The 20,342-nt window shown below is 41.5% G+C and overlaps 1 protein-coding gene across 2 annotated transcripts in view; it reads right to left on the reverse strand.

The window, feature by feature from the left end:
* Window positions 1-112: 112 nt before the first annotated feature.
* LOC122560719 (ADP-ribosylation factor-binding protein GGA1-like) overlaps window positions 113-20,342 on the reverse strand; it is a 43,538-nt gene continuing 23,308 nt past the window's right edge. For both annotated transcript variants that reach the window (XM_043711685.1, XM_043711684.1), the window contains exons 5-17: window positions 18,688-18,811; window positions 17,608-17,708; window positions 14,216-14,296; window positions 13,465-13,602; window positions 13,233-13,314; window positions 12,980-13,090; window positions 12,089-12,211; window positions 11,452-11,513; window positions 10,751-10,878; window positions 6,041-6,348; window positions 4,829-4,998; window positions 4,511-4,621; window positions 113-2,168 (exon numbers count right to left, since the gene is read on the reverse strand). In XM_043711685.1, the coding sequence (XP_043567620.1) occupies window positions 2,058-2,168; window positions 4,511-4,621; window positions 4,829-4,998; window positions 6,041-6,348; window positions 10,751-10,878; window positions 11,452-11,513; window positions 12,089-12,211; window positions 12,980-13,090; window positions 13,233-13,314; window positions 13,465-13,602; window positions 14,216-14,296; window positions 17,608-17,708; window positions 18,688-18,811 (1,650 nt within the window). In that variant the 3' untranslated portion in view covers window positions 113-2,057. The remainder of the gene's footprint in view (window positions 2,169-4,510; window positions 4,622-4,828; window positions 4,999-6,040; window positions 6,349-10,750; window positions 10,879-11,451; window positions 11,514-12,088; window positions 12,212-12,979; window positions 13,091-13,232; window positions 13,315-13,464; window positions 13,603-14,215; window positions 14,297-17,607; window positions 17,709-18,687; window positions 18,812-20,342) is intronic.

Consider the following 20,342-nt stretch of genomic DNA (forward strand, 5'->3'; position numbering starts at 1 on the left):
ATTTCAGTTACATCACACTGTAAATTTTTGCTATAAATTCTGTGTTAGGATTGAGCCCTCCACTACCACCTGAAGGAGCATCGCTCTGAAAGCTAGTGTGCTTCCAAATAAACCTGTTGGACTATAACCTGATGTGTGATTTTTAACTTTGTACACCCCAGTCCAACACTGGCATCTCCAAATCAGAACCTCTAGGTGTCACTGTCACATCTGAATTTTCCTATTCACACAATGTGTTGCAAATACTAACCACATCACTTTCGGATAATTCACTGTTGGGGACAAAAAGCAAAACGACTCAAGGATGCAGAACAAATTTGCGGGGTTGTGAGACCTATTTTTGTTCCTATGAAGCACCCTCCCCCAACATTAGCTTCTTCTATCTCCATACCAAAGTTGCTCACGTGTGGTGGATTACACATATAAGATAGCAGACAAGCATATGGTGACAATTACTGCCAAGGATCCAAGGATCAAAGAGTTGGAGGACCTTAGAATAGGAAATTAAGAGACGACATTCTCTTCATTCTCTTGTGCTTGTGCTGAGAGGTCAATTCTACATCTTATGGGGTGCAAGTGATTACAATAAATGGGTATGGAAGGTGTTGCATGAGCAGTTCCATGTAACAGGAGATTAAGATAGTTCATGGACACCACATAACAGGAGATTAAGATAGTTCATAGGCTGCCAGTAATTTTTGCTGCCTTGATGTTCTACATATACACAGGTTACAGACCCTCTTTCAATTCTTGAGAGGGCTGCTTTTGAATTTTTGGTTGCACTTCAGTCGCATGCTCCTAATCTTGCTCCTAACCATGGACAGAGCAGTTGTGAGGATCAGAGGACCCCTTCACGAGTCCGCTTCTGGGGCTGGCCAAACTATCATTGACAGGTCCAGGCAGCAGGCTATAGAGAGCAATTTTTAGACCTGAGTGACTACTGAAATTACATCCATGTGTCCCTGGAGAGAGAGCACACAGTGTCCTTTGGCAAGCTTGAGGCCTTCTGCGATTAGTAGGCATGACAGGGGTTTACAATACTTGCACCCAAAACTAAATTTTAATTTAAATATTGCAAGTTTCATTTGACAATTTAATTTTTTACATCAGGAACTGTAAGTATAATTTTATTAATTTAGTTTAATTGCTTTGAAAAGAGTATTGTGTGCTTTGTAGATGGGTGACATCTACTGATGGAACAGGAATTCTCTGGCACCCCAAATAATAACATCTGTGCAAATTTGTACAGCTTCAATTTTCCATACAGTGGTTGTCGGATAGCCCAGTACATAATCAAATGGAACAGCAACTCACTGGTGGTATGGAACCATAGCTAATCGCCAGGGCTGAAGTTCAGGAGACATAAGTGTTGTTAGTGGGAGGTGAAAACTTATATCAGGTTATGCAATCAGCAGATATACACTTGAAACAAGGGTCAAGATCAGGGTCCCCTCCATGTGTCATGGATAATTGGCACAGTGTGCCATTTAACCACACTGATCAAAAAGATGTAACTGAAGTTGGGTGTAACAGAAAATTCCCAGTTGTGATTGTTGGATTTTAAGTCTATCTCTGAGAAAAGAAAGCATCTCTTTGATGTGATGCCGGGATGTATGCCTAATCGTTGGGGCCAAAAGTGTCCCCTGCTAGCTGATGCCGAATGCATGATCTAACTTTAGATAGGCTAAACAATTCGATAATATGATGTTGGGGCAGGAATCAAATTCCACCTGTACAGAATAAGTATTAATCTCTATGATTCTGCATCTGCTCCATGCTCCAATTCTACAGAAAAGTGAACAAGAACCAACATAACAAAAAAAAAAGCCCTTCCAACCTCACCGTGTGTCTGGATATGCCTAAAGTTGCAACATTTCCTTGCAAACATAAAATCATTCAATAATTGTCAATCACTCTCAGAGTGGAATCCAATGTAATTCCAGGGAATTCTGTGGCAATTTTGATAAGAAAACAGTGATAAGCCTTCATAGTTAGTGGTGGTATCCCCAGGAACTGTGTCCTTCTATAGTCATCCTTCACACTGATATATTCACTCCTCAAAGATTGCCCCAATTTTCCATGGCTGGGAACTCTGTGACTTCCCCGACTTCTGTGAAGATCTGTTCAGCCAAAGTATAGAGCAGCTTATAACGCAAGCGAACCCTCTCCTGAAATCAGACACAAAACAAAAAGAAAATCTATAAATAACCACAATTCATATTGCAGAGTTGCCAACACTTCAGCATTATTTTGGAGTCTCCCAAAATGAAATAATCTCAAGTAGAGAGCTTTTCAGGAGGAAACAAAAGATAGAATCATACAGTACAGTGGAGGCTGCTTGGCCAATCAAGTCTGTAACACCAAAAAACACTGAATCTACATTAGTCCCACTTTATAGAATCACAGAATTAGAAGCATGGAGCATTTTTCTTTGAATGCTTTTGATTAACAGTTATAAAAATACTGGAGATTGGGGAAAAAACTGATTGACTGACACTGAATCTTTTTAATAACCAACTGGCTTCAGGAAACGAGACTTGTGAGGATGAATAATTGGGGCTGGGAGGTGGTGGATCACAAAGATGGGCTGTTCAGTAGCCAACACGGAGTATGGAATCACATGAAAGTCATTTGACAAATGCCTTCCAATAATATGTTCTTCCTGAAATAAGAAAGTCCAATAGTATGTTGACCCTTCATCTTTACATTGATGTCAGTACCAGAGTACAAACAGCTTGTAACAAAACAGACTTTGTTCCATAAAAATGTTCTGAAGAAGGTCTCTAGACTTGAAACATTAACTGTGCTTTCTCTCCACAGATGCTGCCAGATTTGCTGAGTTTCTCCAGCAAATTGTGTTTTTTGGTCCACCAAAACAAACAACCTTCAAGTCGATGAAGCACAAATTAACATAAAAAATGAGTAGGAATAAATGATATGGCCCCTCCAGCCTGCTCCATAATTCAATATGATTATGGCTACCTTCTACCTCAACTCCACATTCATATCTGCTCCCATATCTCTCAATTCGCCAAAACACCAAATTTTGGCCTATCTCAGACTTGACCATATGCAACACTTTATGGTAGAGAATTCCAAAAATTCACAACCCCTTTAAAAGATGATTTTACTTAAATCGGTGCAAAATGATCAATCCTCATAATGAGCCTATGATGTTGTTCTAGATTCCCCAGATAGGGGAGACAATCTCTCAGTGACTCCCTGTCAAGCTTCTTTAGAATCTTTAGTATTTCAAAACTCAATCTTCTAGACTGCAAAGAATATTGCCCCAATTTTATTCAGCCTCTCATCCATCTAGTGAATCTTTGCTTGCCAATTGAAGTGCATCTTTCCTGGAATTATGAAGGCCAAACTATGCACAGACTTCTGGATGTGGTCTCACCAGGGTCCATAATCTCATTATTGTACCCCAAAACACTTGCAATAAAAGGTAACCATGCAATTTGCCTCTCTAATTGCTCACTGTATCTGTATGCTAACCTTTTTTGTGTTCCTTGTACAAGTATAAACCAAGTCCTTCCAAACACTAACATTCAAAAGTATGTCCTTTAAAAAAGTTTTTCTATTCTTGCAACCAAAGTAATAAAGCTCACATTTCCCATGTTACATTTTATCTTCCCCCCCTTATTCCCCACTGACTTAACCCATTGATATCCTGTTGTACAAATTATGTTTTCTCAACAGCTTGCATTCCCATCTCAGATATTCTCAAGTCTCTTTGATTTAATTGAATGGTGGAGCGGGTTTAAATGGCAAAAATGACCTACTTCTGCTCCTAACTGTTGGTATGGTTGTGTTTACCCAAATCATTATCATAGATTGTAAATAACTGAGGCCTAAACACTGACCCTTGTGACACTCCACTAATTGCAGCTGCCGATTTAAATAAAAATTATATTTCTTGAACCTTGCCAGTTTGAACAGACTTAAAATTTGAAGAGAATGAAATGGGACCAAACAAAAATGAATTGTTTCTTCAGAGGAGCAGAGTGGATCCTGTAAATCAATGTTGTCTCAGAGATTCTATGATTTGAAGATTATATGCCTGGGCATTGTTGTAAGTGAAAGCAATCGTAGCAACAAACAATGATCAGAGATGGACATGAAAAGACCAATGACCAATCATCCAATTAGGGAAGGAAACGTCCATTCATTTTCCAATGGTGGGGTACTCAATGAGTGGTTAGATTTGATTAAGACTTTCAAAAAATAAATGAGAAGTTATTCGAAAAGAAAATGTTTTCAGGCCTACTAATTTCCCCTTGCAGACAGCCAGCTCAGACACAGTGGGCTGTAAGGCCTACTCCTCCGCTGTAATCATTTTACTATTCTAACAAGGTCAAACATGTGGATGACAAATATTCAGGTATGCAGCACTAAGTGAGGTCAAGTGTTTGGTGACCAATGATTGGGAGGGGATGGAATGAAACTTTCCAGAATACAATCAGAACTGATTTACTGAAAGCGAAGTGTCCACCAAATTCCTTACCTTCTTGGGGTTGGCAAGGAGCATAACTTGCGAAATGACAGGAGGTGAGAGGACAGGATTGAATGCAGGGAGCTCTGTGCCAGAGGCAGGTTGCAGCTTCACCTTCATCACCTGCAATCACAAATACTCAAAGCAACAACTTGATAACCAAAATACCTCAATGCAACACCCTATGAAATCACACGACAACATGTACAAAGAGTAGATTTCCAGCAGACACCAGGCACAAATGAAGCACTCACCAGTCACATTATCCAGTTACATTTATATGCATGAAGCACAAACACACACACCTGCAATAAGCAGCTACAGCCTTACCTTTGGCACTGCAGCTTGGAACGTGATATTCTTTATGGGTGTTGGCGATGAGTTCAGCAGTGTGATGACAACAACCAAAAGATCAGGCCTCCCCACAGGAAGGGCTTTGGCAAAGTGGAAGAGGACTTGGAAACCATCTTTGTCAAAGACTGTGACGGGTGGAACACTACCTGCGGGTTTAAATGGAGGAAGGAAATTATGTTGGTTTTGCTGCTGACAGTTGGACAACTCCGATCCTGCTTTCCTGTTTTGCCTGATCTCACTGCAACATTGGGTCGAAAACTGGTCTTAGCATCTGTTGACTGGAAGATGAGGATATACTATCCTCAGCTTAGTCTACACCCACCCTCCTCCCTCCCATTGATCTCTGAAGCCCAATCTTACGTAGAATTCTATTTCAAACTTCTCCACCTCTCTTCCTTTAAGATGCTAAAGTAGAACTAGGGGAACAGAGTTTAAAAATATGAGTCTTGCACGAATACAGGTTTTGTTACGATTTGATGTTAATACATTCCGAGCATGTATCTCACTACCCAATTTCTATGTTATCCGTCGGTTGTTTTTTTTCTCTTATTTGAATAACGTAAGAGACTTAATTATACACTCTGGTTAGTTGTCAGTTAGATTAGTAGTTAGTTGAGTTTTGTTTTTTTTTCCTCGGTATTTTTCTTTTGTTAAATTTTGGTTATTACTTATTTAAGATTTAATTGTATATCAATGTTTATACTTGGGTTTTTTTTAAATTTGTAAACTTGTAAGAATATGTTAAATTTTCAATAAGAATATCTATATAAAAAAATGAGTCTTATTGAAAAATAAATTTAAGTTTCTGTGAAGAACATTGGGGAAAATTACTATGTTAAAAAGTACCATATAAATACTAGTTGTGGTTGTTTCAGTTACTGAAGATGGATTGCAAAGAAAAGCACAGATGAGGATGCCATTTGGCCCATCTGGCTGAATCACAGACGCTCAAATGGTCTAACTTCCATTTCCCTTCCTTAGCTCTTTCCAGTTACAAATCCTTGTGGATGTTAAAAACTGTTTGCTGACCATAGGCCCAAAAGCTCACTAAGAAAACTGCCTCTGCCCAGTGAATCTGCCATGATTTCAAACTATACGATCCAGTCCCAGTTTGGTCAAACTCAGAGGAGGGTTGGAAATCCCTCTTAATTAATGACCTTTTTCTTCCTATTGTTCTGTTACACTTACTTGCTTTAATGTTCTCCAAAGGCACAAAGACATTCTTCAAGGACAGGTCATCTGTGCCAGCTTCCTGGCATCTGGCAGGTGATGGGATCTGTGGAGTGGGTGAGACGGATACAGTGCAGAGTGGCTGGGAGGCAGAGTCCTGGCAGAACTCTGCTGCTCCAGAAAAAGGCATTGTCCATTGAGGGAGAAGAGTTGTTGTGAGTTGAGCTGATGTTGCAGGAGAGCTGGAATCCTTGGCTGCAGCCAGCTGGTGGGTCAGGGATTGGTTCTGAAGCTCATTCAACGTGGGTTTCACTTGAGGCTGGTCCCTGGTCAGACATCAAATAGAATTTTGAAAAGGAGTTGAAATCGCTTAGATTGTGTTTGGTATCCTGCTTCCTGAAAGAATCTTCGATTTCGTGAGGAGTCTCAAGACTCTCTTCACACACTTATAGCGTAGAGAACGAATGCAGCATTGTCAGAGACAGGACTGAAGGAGAACAGCATTTTTGGGGGTAGTATTAAGTGCACACAGCATTGGAAGGGTAGTACTGATGGAGTACAGCAAAGTTTGAGCAATACAGTGTGAGAACAGCACTATCAGGGCAACACTGAGGGAGCATGGCAGTCTCAAAGGTTCAGTACTGAAGGAGGGCAGCACTGTACTGGGGTAGTACAGTACTGTAATTGGGACATTACTGAGGGAGTGAAGTACTCTAACTTGGGCATTACTGAGGGAGAATAGCCCATAATAACTGGGGCATTACTGAGGGAGTGCAGCCCACTAACTGGGGAATTACTGAGGGAATATAGTAATGTAACTAGGGAATTACGGAGGATTCCAGCCCATTGTATAGTACTGTAATTGGAGGATTACTGAGGGAGTACAGTACTATGAGGCATTACTGAGGGAGTGCAGCACTGTAACTGGGGCATTACAGAAGGAATACAGTACTCTAACTGGGACATTACTCAGGGATTGCAACCTTGTAATGGGCATTACTGAAGGAGTGCAGCCCTCTGTAATGGTGGCATTAATGAGGCAGTACAGCCCAATGTAACTGGAGGACTACTGAGGGAGTACAGTACTGTAACTGAGGCATTACTGAGGGAGTGCAGCACTGTAACTGGGGCAGTACAGAAGGAATACAGTACTCTAACTGCGGCATTACTGATAGGGCGCAGCCCTGTAACTGGGGCATTACTAAGGGAGTGCAGTACTGTAACAGAGGCATTAATGAGGGAGTGCAGCACTGTAACTGGGGCAGTACAGAAGGAATACAGTACTCTAACTGCGGCATTACTGATAGGGCGCAGCCCTGTAACTGAGGCATTAATGAGGGAGTGCAGCGCATTGTAACGGTGGCATAACTGAGGGAGTGCAGCCCATTGTAATTGGTGCATTGCTGAGGGAGTGCAGTACTGTAAGTGGAGCAGTGCTGAGGGAATACAGTACTGTATCACTGAGGGAGTGCAGCCCATTTTACTTGGGCCATTACTGAGGGAGTGCAGCCCTGTGAGTGGGGCATTACTGAGGGAAGACAGCACTGTAACTGGGACATTACTGTGGGAATACAGTACTGTTAAGTGGAGCATTACTGAGACAGTGCAACCCTGTAACTTGGGCATTACTGAGGGAATAAGCACTGTAACTGGGGCATAACTGAGGGAGTGCAGCCCAATGTAACTGGAGGATTACTGAGAGAGTACAGTCCTCTACATGGGGCATTACTGAGGCAATACATTACTGTAACTGAAGGATTATTGAGAGATTACAGTATTGTAACTGGGGTAATACTGAGAGAGTGCAGCCCATTGTAAATGGGGCATAAATGAGTGTGGCCCTGTAACTGGGGCATTAATAAGTGAGTGCAGCCCATTATAACTGGAGGATTACAGAGGGAATACAGTACTGTAACTGAAGGATTACTGAGGGAGTACAGCCCATTGTAACAGGGGCATTAATGAGGGAGTGCAGCCCTGGAACTGGGACATTATTGAGGGAATACAGCACTGTAACTGGGGCATTACTGACAGAGTACAGTATCATAACTGGGGTATTACTGAGGGAATGCAGTACTGTAACTCGGGCATTACTGAAGGAACACAGCCAATTGTAACTGGGGCATTACTGAGGGAATGCAGCCCATTGTACCTGGCGCATTACTGAGGGAGTATAGCCCATTGTAACTGGGGTATTACTGAGGGAGTAAAGCCCATTGTAACTGGAGCATTACTGCAGGAGTACAGCCCATTGTAACTGGGGCATTACTGAGGGAATGCAGTCTATTGTAACTGGAGGATTAGAGGAAATACAGTACTATAACTGGAGGATTACTGAGGGAGTACAGTATCGTAACTGGTGCATTACTGACGGAGTACAGTACTGTAACTGAAGGATTACTGAGGGAGGACAGTATTGTAACTGGGGCATTTGTGAGGGAGTGCAGCCCATTGTAAATGGGGCATTAATGAGTGAGTGCGGCCCTATAATTGGGGCATTACTGAGGGAGTGCAGCCCATTATAACTGGAGGATTACTGAGGGAACACAGCACTGTAACTGAAGGATTATTGAGGCATACAGCCGTAAAACTGGGACATTACTGAGGGAGTGCAGCCTTCTAACTGGGGCATTACTGAAGGAACAAAGCACTCTAACTGAAGGATTACTGACGGAGTACAGCCCATTATAACTGGGGCATTACTGAGGGAGTGCAGCCCACTGTAATGGCGGCATTAATGAGGCAGTACAGCCTATTGAAACTGGAGGACTATTGAGGAGTACAGTACTGTAACTGGAGGATTACTGAGGGAGTACAGTACTGTAACGGAGGCATTAATGAGGGAGTGCAGAGCATTGTAACGGGGGCATAACTGAGGGAGTGCAGCCAATTGTAACTGGAGCATTGCTGAAGGAGTGCAGTACAGTAACTGGGGCATTACTCAGGGAGTGCAGTACTGTAAGTGGGCAGTGCTGAGGGAATACAGTTCTGTAATGGGGCATTCCTGAGGGAGTACAGTCAATTGTAACTGGGTCATTACGGAGGGAATACAGTATTGTAACTGGGGTATTACAGAGGGAATACAGTACTGCAACTGGGGCATTACGGAGGGAGTGCAGTACTGCAACTGGGGCATTGCTGAGGGAGTGCAGCCCATTGTAGCTGGGGCATTACTGAGGGAGTGCAGCACATTGTACCTGGAGGAATACTGAGGGAATACAGTACTGTAACTGGGACATTGCTGAGGAAGTACAGTACTGTAACTGGGACATTACTGAGGGAGTACACAACTGTAACTGGGGCATTATTCAGGGAGTACAGCCCATTGTAACTGGGGCATTAATGAGGGAGTGCAGCCCTGGAACTGGGACATTATTGAGGGAATACAGCACTGCAACTGGGGCATTACTGACGGAGTACAGTATCGTAACTGGGGTATTACTGAGGGAATGCAGTACTGTAACTGGGACATTGCTGAGGGAGTACACAACTGTAACTGGGGCATTATTCAGGGAGTACAGCCAATTGTAACTGGGGGATTCCTGAGTGCAGCCCATTGTAACTGGAGCATCACGGAGGGAATGCAGCCAATTATAACTGGAGGATCACTGAGGGAATACAGTACTATAACTGGGGCATTTGTGAAGGAGTGCAGCCCATTGTAAATGGGGCATTAATGAGTGAGTGCGGCCCTATAATTGGGGCATTACTGAGGGAGTGCAGCCCATTATAACTGGAGGATTACTGAGGGAACACGGCACTGTAACTGAAGGATTACTGAGGGAGTACAGTATTGTAACTGGGGCATTTCTGAGGGACTACAGCCCATTGTAACTGGGGCATTACTGAGGGTGTGCAGCCCATTGTAACTGAAGGAATACTGAGGGCATTTGGTACTGTAACTGGGGCATTCCTGAGGGAGCGCAGAGCTGGAACTGGGGCATTACTGAGGGAATGCAGTACTGTAACTGAAACATGACTTAGGAAATACAGCACTGTAATTTGGGCATTACTGAGAGAATACATCCCTATATCTGGGGCATTATTAAGAGAGTGTAGCCCTGTAACTGGGGCATTACTGAAAGAGTGCAGCCCTCTAACTTCGGCATTATGAGGGAGTGCAGCTCACTGTAACTGGAGGATTACAGAGGGAGTGCAGCCCTGGAATTAGGGCATTTCTGAAGGAATGCAGCCCACTGCAACTGGGGCATTATTGAGGAGTGCAGCCAGTTGTAACTGGGGCATTACTGAGGCAGTACAGCCCATTGTAATTGGGGCATTACTGAGGGAGTACAGCCCATTGTAACTTGGACCTTAATAAGAGTACAGCCCATTGTAATTGGGACATTAATAAGAGAGTGCAGCTCATTATAATTGGAGGATTACTGAGGGAATACAGCAACGTAATTGGGGCATTACTGAGGGAATACATCCCTATAACTGGGGCATTACTGAGGGAGTGCAGCCCATTTTAATTGGGGCATTATTGAGGGAGTACAGCCCATTGCAACTGTGCCATCACTGAGGGAGTGCAACCCAGTGTAATTGCGGCTTTACTGAGGGAATACAATACTTTAACTGCAGGATTACTGAGGGAGTATAGTACTGTAACTTTGGAGAGAAAAGCAGAGTTTACATTTAGAGTCCAATGAATCTTCTTTAGAACTGTTCCTCAGTCACTTTCTGTTTTTAGTTTAGAGGGACCAGGAGGTGGATGTGGTTTCTCACCATCGGATAGTTGACATGCGGGGTCCAAGAGATTGTTCCATTGCCGTCTTCCCCAGGAGATCCAGGCCAGCCAGGCCTCGGCTGCCATTGGTCGTGGAGTTTGATATTGTTTCAGATGGAATAACTTCCTGCAACATTAGAGACACATCAGGACACTGAGAATAAGAGTTATTCATGGACTGGAATAGGGGAAAACATCCAAATGTTTTCTGTGCAATGAGAAACAGGTTGAAGGAGCATCTGGATGGGCTACCTAAATCTTATGGAGTGATCTGCAAACCTGACACACACCCCATTCACTCAACACATCAATAAACACACACATTCATACAGTGTACCAATGCACAGTCTATTTGCAGGAAGTCCTAAAGCGCTGCTGGCCAGAAGCTCTGGATTTTGAAAACCAGGCCAGGATATTTTGGTCAGGGAAGGTGCATTCATAAAGGTGGCCAAATAGGGTGTTGTCAGCCTGTAAATCCTTTCAATGACAGACAGTAGGAGAGTTTCCTGGTCAGCCATCTTGCAGAAGAGAAATGCAAACAATTGCTGTACTTTGCCCATAAACATACGCAATTCAATGGACTTCCTTGACCCAATCCAGGGAAACAAGGAAAACAAACAAACAAACAAACAACATTCAGTCATGTGCAGCCCATGCACCTGAGGACGGGGTAAGATACTCTACTCTGTATATTGCTTACCTCAGATGTGTTCCTATTCACAGATCTCTGCACTTGCTGCATCATTGGAGGATCATTCAGCCCTGGAAAAGTAATATATCATTGTGTCACCATACAGAAATTAGTGACCCATATCAAAAGAATGATCTCTCTAAATATCAATCTATAATTTGATCCATGATTATCAGTGCAGGCATCATTAAACAATTTTAATCAACATTTTAGACCATTCAGAGATCTCATGCAGTCAAAGGGAAAGTGGGGAAAGGAATCAATGATTCCAAAGCTTGGTGACAAAGGTCGATCATCCCAAACTCTGAACATCAAGTCTTTGTTTCCCAATTACACCTCAATTTCCATCTAAGTGTGTCTTCAGTCCCAAATCTAATCTGAAAGATATTACCTCTAAAATTGCAGCACTCTCCTTGTATTGCTTTGCGAGTGTCAGTTGAAGTATGAAGTGGGGTTGAACCCACTATCTTCCAATTCAAAAGGCAAGTAAAATGCAACTGAGTCAAACAAGTTTGACCAATCAAGAACAGAGAAAGGGTATAGTCAAGGGGTGAAACTTTGCATAATGCAACAGCAAACTGCAGACTGAGGCAGTTCTGTGACTGAATGCTATTTTAATTTGTTAAAAAGCAGGAATATCACACACCCAAAGACATTAGCTCTTCATCAAGCCAGGAAGGCAGCTGCTTCTTGGAGTCTAGATTAGAGACGGTTCCAGAACTTGTCAAGTCGGATTCCAAATCAGTTAAATCTGCCAGCATGGTATCAGCTTCAAAAATGAAAGGATAGAGTTTAGTTCCTAATTCCAAAAATCAAAAGTCAATCTATAATTCAGCCACTGAGCACATGCACTCTTACCTTTCTATGGTCAGCCTCTCAACCCTGTTAACTCGGAATTGTCTGTTATCCCACCTACCCAATATGCTCGCATTCTGACTCCAGCTCACTTCTTAAACCCAGCTGAGGCACTCAAATCTCCCCAACTCCAACATTCCATGCTTGCACTCTGACACCAACCTCTCCAAGCTCACGCTCTGACCTGGGCACTTAACAACACTTCCATCAAGTTCAATAACTTTAAATCCTAACCAATACTCTACTTTGAGTCCGAGCACCACTAATATTGTGACACAAGAATTTTACAAAGAATGTGTTTTTACTTCCTTAATTTTAAGAAAATATACCCATTTTATCTTGGATGTTCTTGAACAGCTGCTATTCAAGAAGGCAGCACTTTACCACCTTCTTCAGGATAATTAGGGTTGGGCCATAAATGACAGCTTAGTGAATGGTTTTCATGAATCACCAACAAATCATTTTAAGAAAACATCTGGAACATTTTCCCTATTCTGTTGAAACATCATTGACTTCAAAGGTTAATTTCATTTCCTTCTCCACAGATGTTGCCTGGCCTGCCGAGTATTACCATATTTTGTCTCCATTCTAAAAACTCTTCATCGGAAAACACACTAAATAAACGTTGTTGAAACTGCGCATTGATATTTGAGATGAGTAACAGGCAGGTACCTAGAATTACCTGTGGAAGCTGATTCTTTTGAGGTCGCTTTGTCCTCTTCATGTCCCTCCACTATTTTCTTGTACAAGTTGACCACAAGGGTGAGCGAATCATTGGCTTGCAGAATTTCCACTAAAACATTGGAAAAGGAATCACCATTACTGAGGCTTCTCAACTGGCACTTGGCTGGAAGCAATTTCATTCAACTTTCATACTCCAGACCAATCCCCACTAAATGAAATACTCTCTGAAACCCCTCAAACAGCAAACTTACCCAAAGCTTCATCGTTATCTGTGGTATCACTTGCAAGTCTAAACAGTGTCGGCCGCAGTTTCTCACAGCGCTGATACAAGCCCTGTACACAAAACAGCAGGGAAGACACTGAGATACCATAAACCCACAGTGAAAATAATATTGTTAAAAACAACAGAAAGTAAGATATTCAAAAGTAAATTACAGGCTAGAATCTAGTCAAATGGTTGCTGTAGTTTGTACAAAATGTCACCTTTAGTATTTCTATCTGGTCTTTGGGCAAACTGTCTCTCTGGTACAAGTTCAGCATCTCATTCAGCAGCTTTGTATTGTTTTGTACTTCCTCAATGGCATGTATCCGTTTGGTGATTTTCTCAGTCTTCTCTTGGTCCTGTAAACAACTTCAATTTGAGAATTTATTGGGTAACTAGAAACTGCAATTGTATTAACTACCTTTTTTCTTTCAAGAATGTTAAACTGTAGTTTTGCAGGGCAGATAATGACGTGTGTGGCACAAATTTTCATGAGCAAGACTAAATGTAGAGTGTTCATTGGCTGTTTACCTGTGGCCACCTTCAAAAAACTTACTTTCCACTGAGTATTGGGATCCTTGGTCAATTCTATGCCTGAAAATAACTGCCACTTTTGCAACACTCCCCAGCCAGGTTAATCTGATAAGGAGACCAGAGTCAAGGGTGGGATCCTCCAGCAAGCTTCCTGCCCCAATTAACGTAAGTTTTCCACTGAACCAAAACCCATTACCTTTTATCTCAATGTGTTGCAAAGGAAATTCCAGTCAAATTGCTGAGTTATTCAGACTAATTTGTAAGACAGACCTGGAGGCACCTTACCTCATCAATCTTGGGTTAAATGATTCAATGGAAATACATTAATAGGTCAGGGAGTCAATGATCAATTGACCAAAATTCTGATTTACAAAAGTTGGAAGGATAGGTTAGCATTTGGGTTAAGAATAATTTGCCAGATATTGTAAATGAACTCACCTCTTTGATGACATTTTTGATGAGTCTGTTGGCAGCCTGCAAGTCCTCTGGGTTGTTACTTTTCAGAAGTCTTGCAAGGAGCTGTGGGGACAAAAGTTCACAGAAAAGATTCATTTTTCACAGATTCTTTGAGTTATTTGTCACCTGAATAGGGAAAGCGGAGACTCTCCAACCCTTGATATCACATTTTATTGACATTCCATATTTACACTAAGTTTCTTTTGGAGAACATCTAAAACATTTCTAAGAAGCCATATTCCACTGTTTTGCCCAAGTTTTAGTAACACACCACCACTTGGTAGGAATTGAGATTAAGATAAGAAAATAATGATCACCTTTACATTTCTCCTTTAATCCCAAAGGTCAATATGAAAGCTCAGCCCTTCAATTCTGCTCCACCATTTAATAAGATTATGCCTGACCTAGCTGTTCCAAATTCCAGGTTTGATTGCCTACCACCACCTTAAAATTATTTAACCACCTGGTCCAAAGCCTTTTAACGGAGAGTTACAAAGTCACACCACCAAAAATAATACTATTACTTTTATTTTCAATTCCTCTCATAATAAAGGAGCATTCCATTAGCCTTTTAATCACTTGCTGTACTTACATTCTCACTATTTATGACTCAAACAGTAGAACACCTAGATTCCACTTCACATCAGAATTCTGCAGCTGTTCAAATAATTGTGTTTTTATTCTTCCTGCCAAAATGAACTTAATATTTTCCCACATTGTATTCTATCTGCCATATTTTTGAACTTAACATATCTATAATCAGTTCACATTTCCAGCCTCAGGCGACTGACTGTGTGGAGTTTGCACATTCTCCCGTGTCTGCGTGGGTTTCCTCCGGTTTCCTCCCACAGTCCAAAGATGTGCAGGTCAGTTGAATTGGCCATGCTATATTGTCCGTAGTGTTAGGTAAGGGGTAAATGTAGGGGTATGGGTGGTTTGCGCTTCGGCGGGTCGGTGTGGACTTGTTGGGACGAAGGGCCTGTTTCCACACTGTAAAGTAATCTAATCTAATCTAATCTAATCTAATTTTTGTTCTGCCATTTTCACACGTACCTATCTCAACGTCATCAGCAAGTTTGATCGTCTATGTCATTGATATAAATTGTAAAAGTTGCAGGCCCAGCAGAGACCCCTGTGAGACCCCACTTAATGTATTCTGCCCATCTGAAAAAGAGCCCTTTGCACATATTCTGTTTTCTCAGCTAGCCAATCTTATATCCATGATTGTACATTACTCACTACTCCCATGGTCACCAACATGTAGATCACAATCAACTGATTGATCAGTTTCTGACTGTCAATCTCATTACCTGCTCACCTTTCTTTTCTGTGTGTATCTCTGACAGTTAATTTTATTGCCCACCCACGTTCCTTCACCATGTGCGATCTCACTGCTTGTCTACATTCTTTCACTGTGTGTGTCGCTCTCTCTGCCCATTAGCATTCCCTCACCTGACAGTTGTACTCAATGCCTATCTGCATTCCCTCACTATCTGAATTCATCAATCGCCATGCCACTGCGAGACCTTCACTTCCAGAAGTTACACAGCTACAGAAGATTGCATGCTCCAAATCAGGCTTTGCAAGCTTTTGCATCATGTTCAGATTGGTCCAGATAGACCATCATTGCAGAGTTAAATAAGTTTTGTGATGGCAATGCAAAGCAATAACAAAGTAACACAGCAGGAACTGTTGTGTGAAGCCAGTACATGACAGTACTAGAAACACAGGAGACTATTTACCCCATTAGGTTTCTCTGCATCTCTCTTATCATAGCTCAGTTAGTCCCACTCCACTGCCTCTTCTCTGTAGATCTACAGCACTTTTTCCCCAACAATTGCTTATCGAAAAGGTCCATACAAAATGAATAAGAATTATGGGAAACACAGTCACACCCCAATCCAGAATCAGAACGATGCAAACCAATCAGGGGTGCCAGAAATAAATTGTGACCACAGGAGTGACCCCACCCCCAGCCACCTCCCCAAGCTCCATACTTGAAAGCAGCAGCAAATTCTGGATGTCCGAGAGGAGCTGATTCAGAGGCAACATACAGTGTGACCAGTGTATCACAAACAGCAAGGTTAAGCAATAATAAGAAATGATCCAAATTCATCACTTAAGTAACCAAAACTTGCAGGCAGAATAGGAAAACGAATTTCTATTCATGACTGTAAAATATAAGTGTTTACCTTAAATTTCACAAAGTATACAGTACAAGTGAAAAAGAGAATATGGAATGACACCATATGACAATGCATTGTAAATGCTCTTAAACAGCATGCTTTGCGCAAAGCAAGTTGACGAGCTGAAGGCCATTTTGAAAGCTCAATTGCCATCATTCACAGGTGGTGAAGTAATTAAAGAAACAATTACTGTGGCCACTGCCTATTTATTCAAAGACCTTAAGAACAAACAAGAAATAATAACAGCAATTCAGAGCATGTCACATGGTACTTCCACAGTAGCAGGACATGTGAAATCTTTGTCCAAAGACGTCTTTTGGCAACTACAGCAGGACTTGAAGGATTGTGAATGTTTCGCATTGCACTTCGATGAAACCCACTCCTATCATCCTGTGCATTGAAAGTGAGCTTACTTTGACTCCACATACCTCTGAGACAACGTTCTCAACAATGAAGTTCTAGTTTCACTTCCACCTCACAGATACTCTTTTGATTGACTGTATATGATTAACAAACTCAAATGACAACAAGACTTCAAGGCACTGGTAGATAGCGTACAATCACAGGTATTAACCTGAGACGTAGTGAGTCGAGGACAAAACAAATAGTTATATACTTGGTTTTAGATTTATATAATATTGAAAATAAACTGTTAATTCTGTATTTTCTTTAGGTTAGATCCTGAGTTGCAGCTAAACTCAAAACATGACCTTGTGCCTCAAAGGCTGGAAACCACTGCCCCAGACTATGAACTTCTACTTTATTCAATAACTAATTATATGCCACCTCAACAAATGCCTTCTGATAATCCAAGCACAGTATATCAACAGACTCCCTTTTATCCACTGACCATGTTAATCCTCCAAAGAACTCCAGTAAATTGGTTTAACATGGATTTCCCTTCCACAAAACCGTATTGCGTCCAAATGGAGACTTTCCCAAGTGCTCAATTATAACTTTCTTAACGATCAATTATAATACAATTCCCATGACAGATGTCAGACTAAGTGACTGATATTTTCTTGTTTTCTGCCTGCCTCTCTTGAATAGAGGAGTTATTTCTATTTGCTACTTTCCAGTCTAATGGGATCTTTGGAAAATTAACACCAATGCATCTACTACTCATTAGCCACCTCTTTTAAGGTAGAAGGTTTGAGTGTGTGTACTGTGGGGGAGTTTTTTTAAAACCTTCGATTTCTCTTCATCATCAAAAAGTGAGCTCTTCATTCTCGGAGAAGGTGGTGGAAAAGGCTTCACATTTGGTAATTTAGGATCTTTCTTTATGACACCTGAAGAATGAAAGAAAACAAATTCAAGGAAGGGAAACAAAATATTTATAATAGAATAACAGTAATTGTGACATTATTGTACATATTCAGCTTTCCACCATGTCAGAAAACAGAGGCAGTGTAAAATGGATAATATTTAACACCCGTGACACTTTCTTCAAACTGTTTTATTCTCTCTCAGGAAAATTATATCTTACATGTGGAAGGAGAGTGAACAAGAGACTAGACACTATGATAACAGGAGCCAGTAAATGGGTGTGGGAAGAATTCGATGGTTGTATCAAGAAGGGACGATTGAGTAAGGAATGTGAGAAGAACCATCATTTTTTAAAAACAAATGTTCATGCAATGCCCACCCCAACTGCAGGGATCTTGAATGGCCTGGACAAGCCATTCAAGAGGCGTGCTAAGAGCCATGTGTAGGGCTAGAACACTCAAGGACAGCAGTCTTCCTTCTCTCAATGATATTAGTGAACCAGATGGATTTTTACAACAACCACCATCACTGAAGGTAGCCTTATATTTCAGATTTATAAAATGAATGTAAATCCCACCACTTTCTGTGGTGGTATCTATATCCATGTCCTTGGGACATTAGCCTGAGCATTTGGATTACTAATCCAGTAACATTACAATTACACCCTGAATAAGATGTTAAAACAAGGCAATGTTTGCACTCTCAGACATAAAGATTTTGTAGTATTATTTGGAAGAAGGGCAGGGGAGCTCTCCCTAGTGTCCTGGCTGATATTTATTTCGATCACAGCCATTAAAAGAAGCTTACATCATTGCAATGCTGTTTGTGGGACATTACTGTGTGCAAATTAGCTGTTGTGCTTCCACATTACAACAGTGACCACACTTCAAAAGTTGTTCCTTGGCAAAAAGTCAAGGACATCCTGAAGTTGCGAAAGATGTTGTACAAATACAATTTTTTCTCGTTCCACACTTTGCACTGAGTCAGTAACATATTACATACCTTGCTTCTTCAGCATCTGATAGGCATCTCTGATTTTTATTTCACTTGGCAGCCACAATGTCCAACTATACATCATTTCTATTATCCTGGCCTTCACTGTTTCTGAGGACCATGTGCCCAGATACTGTGCAGAGAAAAAAAGACAGCAAAGATATAACTGTCGTGAACTGCAGTCTGGCCTCATTCTTTCTGAAAACACTGCTGTCCTAAATTTTCTTTCAATAGAAACACACTGACATTGTTGGCGCAAAAAAGCTTGTAATGTGTCAGAATACAGTTTAGAAAGTTGACTTTCATGGTTCATGTTTTAGGAACATAACTTTTAGGTCAGGGCTTGAAGTGTTAAATGTAAGGAAAGTGTGAACAAACAGGATGTGCTGGAAATACTTAGCAAGTCTGGGAACATCAAAAAGAAACAATGTTTCAATATGAATTCTTCAGAATTAAAGGAAATTCTGTGATTCTACAAGTCAGAAATATGATGGGTTTTATGGCTGTGATGATGGTAGGGGAAAAAAATGAAAAATAAAGTCTGGATATAATGGAGGGTAGAAATTTAATGACAAAGAAGTTATGGAACTAAAGGCAAAGGGAGTGACAATGGCTATATAGAGTCAAAGCATCTATCCAGAGTGTAAATGCCAAAATAATGAACAATAAACACATGAAAAACGAGATTCAACTGGCACAATACAAAAACACAGTGGACAGAGTTCATGGTCTGAAGTTCTGAACTCTGTATTCAGGCTGTAAAATATCTGATCCATGAGCTCAAGTTGATCTTCCCTGGTACACTGCACCAAGTGGAGTATAGAAACGCATTGGGAGAGCAAGTGGTGCGCTAAAATTGCAAAAGATTTAAAGTTTGAATTGGAATTAGCTTTACTGTCATGTACTCAAATGAGTACAATGAAAAGTTTACAAGTCATCACTTTCGACGCCCTCTTAGGTACAAAAGGTACCTAGGTACAGATTCTTAAGTACAAATTTTTAAGGAAAGAAAAATTAGAAAAATAAAGAAATAAAAAGTCCAGAATTAAAGATCACTGGAATAAATTAGAAAAGTAAAGAAATTAGCAAGTTAAAAATAATAGTCCTTCCAACCAAGGCCAAGTTGGCACCTAGCCTCTGGTCTGTGTCGGGTCTTGAGTCTAGATCACTCTGGGCTTCACCTTAATGCTCTCAAGGCCGTGAGACCACTTCTTGAATCATTTCAAAGCCAGAGGTCCATGCTGAGGCTACACTGGACCAAAGGACCACCAAATGGGTCGCCATGAAATCGCTACATTGGACTCACACAGAGGCCAAGAGTCTGAGTTGGGTCATACTTGCAGAGCTGAAAATGTGTTGCTGGAAAAGCGCAGCAGGTCAGGCAGCATCCAGGGAACAGGAGAATCGACGTTTCGGGCATAAGCCCTTCTTCAGGAATGAGGAAAGTTTGTCCAGCAGGCTAAGATAAAAGGTAGGGAGGAGGGACTTGGGGGAGGGGCGTCGGAAATGTGATAGGTGGAAAGAGGTCAAGGTGAGGGTGATAGGTCAGACTGGGGTGGGGGCGGAGAGGTCGGGAAGAAGATTGCAGGTTAGGAAGGCGATGCTGGACTCGATGGGTTTGACTGAGGCATCTTCCGCCCAGGAACCCTCCAACCCCAAGGGAT

This window comes from Chiloscyllium plagiosum, chromosome 21 (genome assembly GCF_004010195.1).
Source record: "Chiloscyllium plagiosum isolate BGI_BamShark_2017 chromosome 21, ASM401019v2, whole genome shotgun sequence".
Lineage (NCBI taxonomy): Eukaryota > Metazoa > Chordata > Chondrichthyes > Orectolobiformes > Hemiscylliidae > Chiloscyllium > Chiloscyllium plagiosum.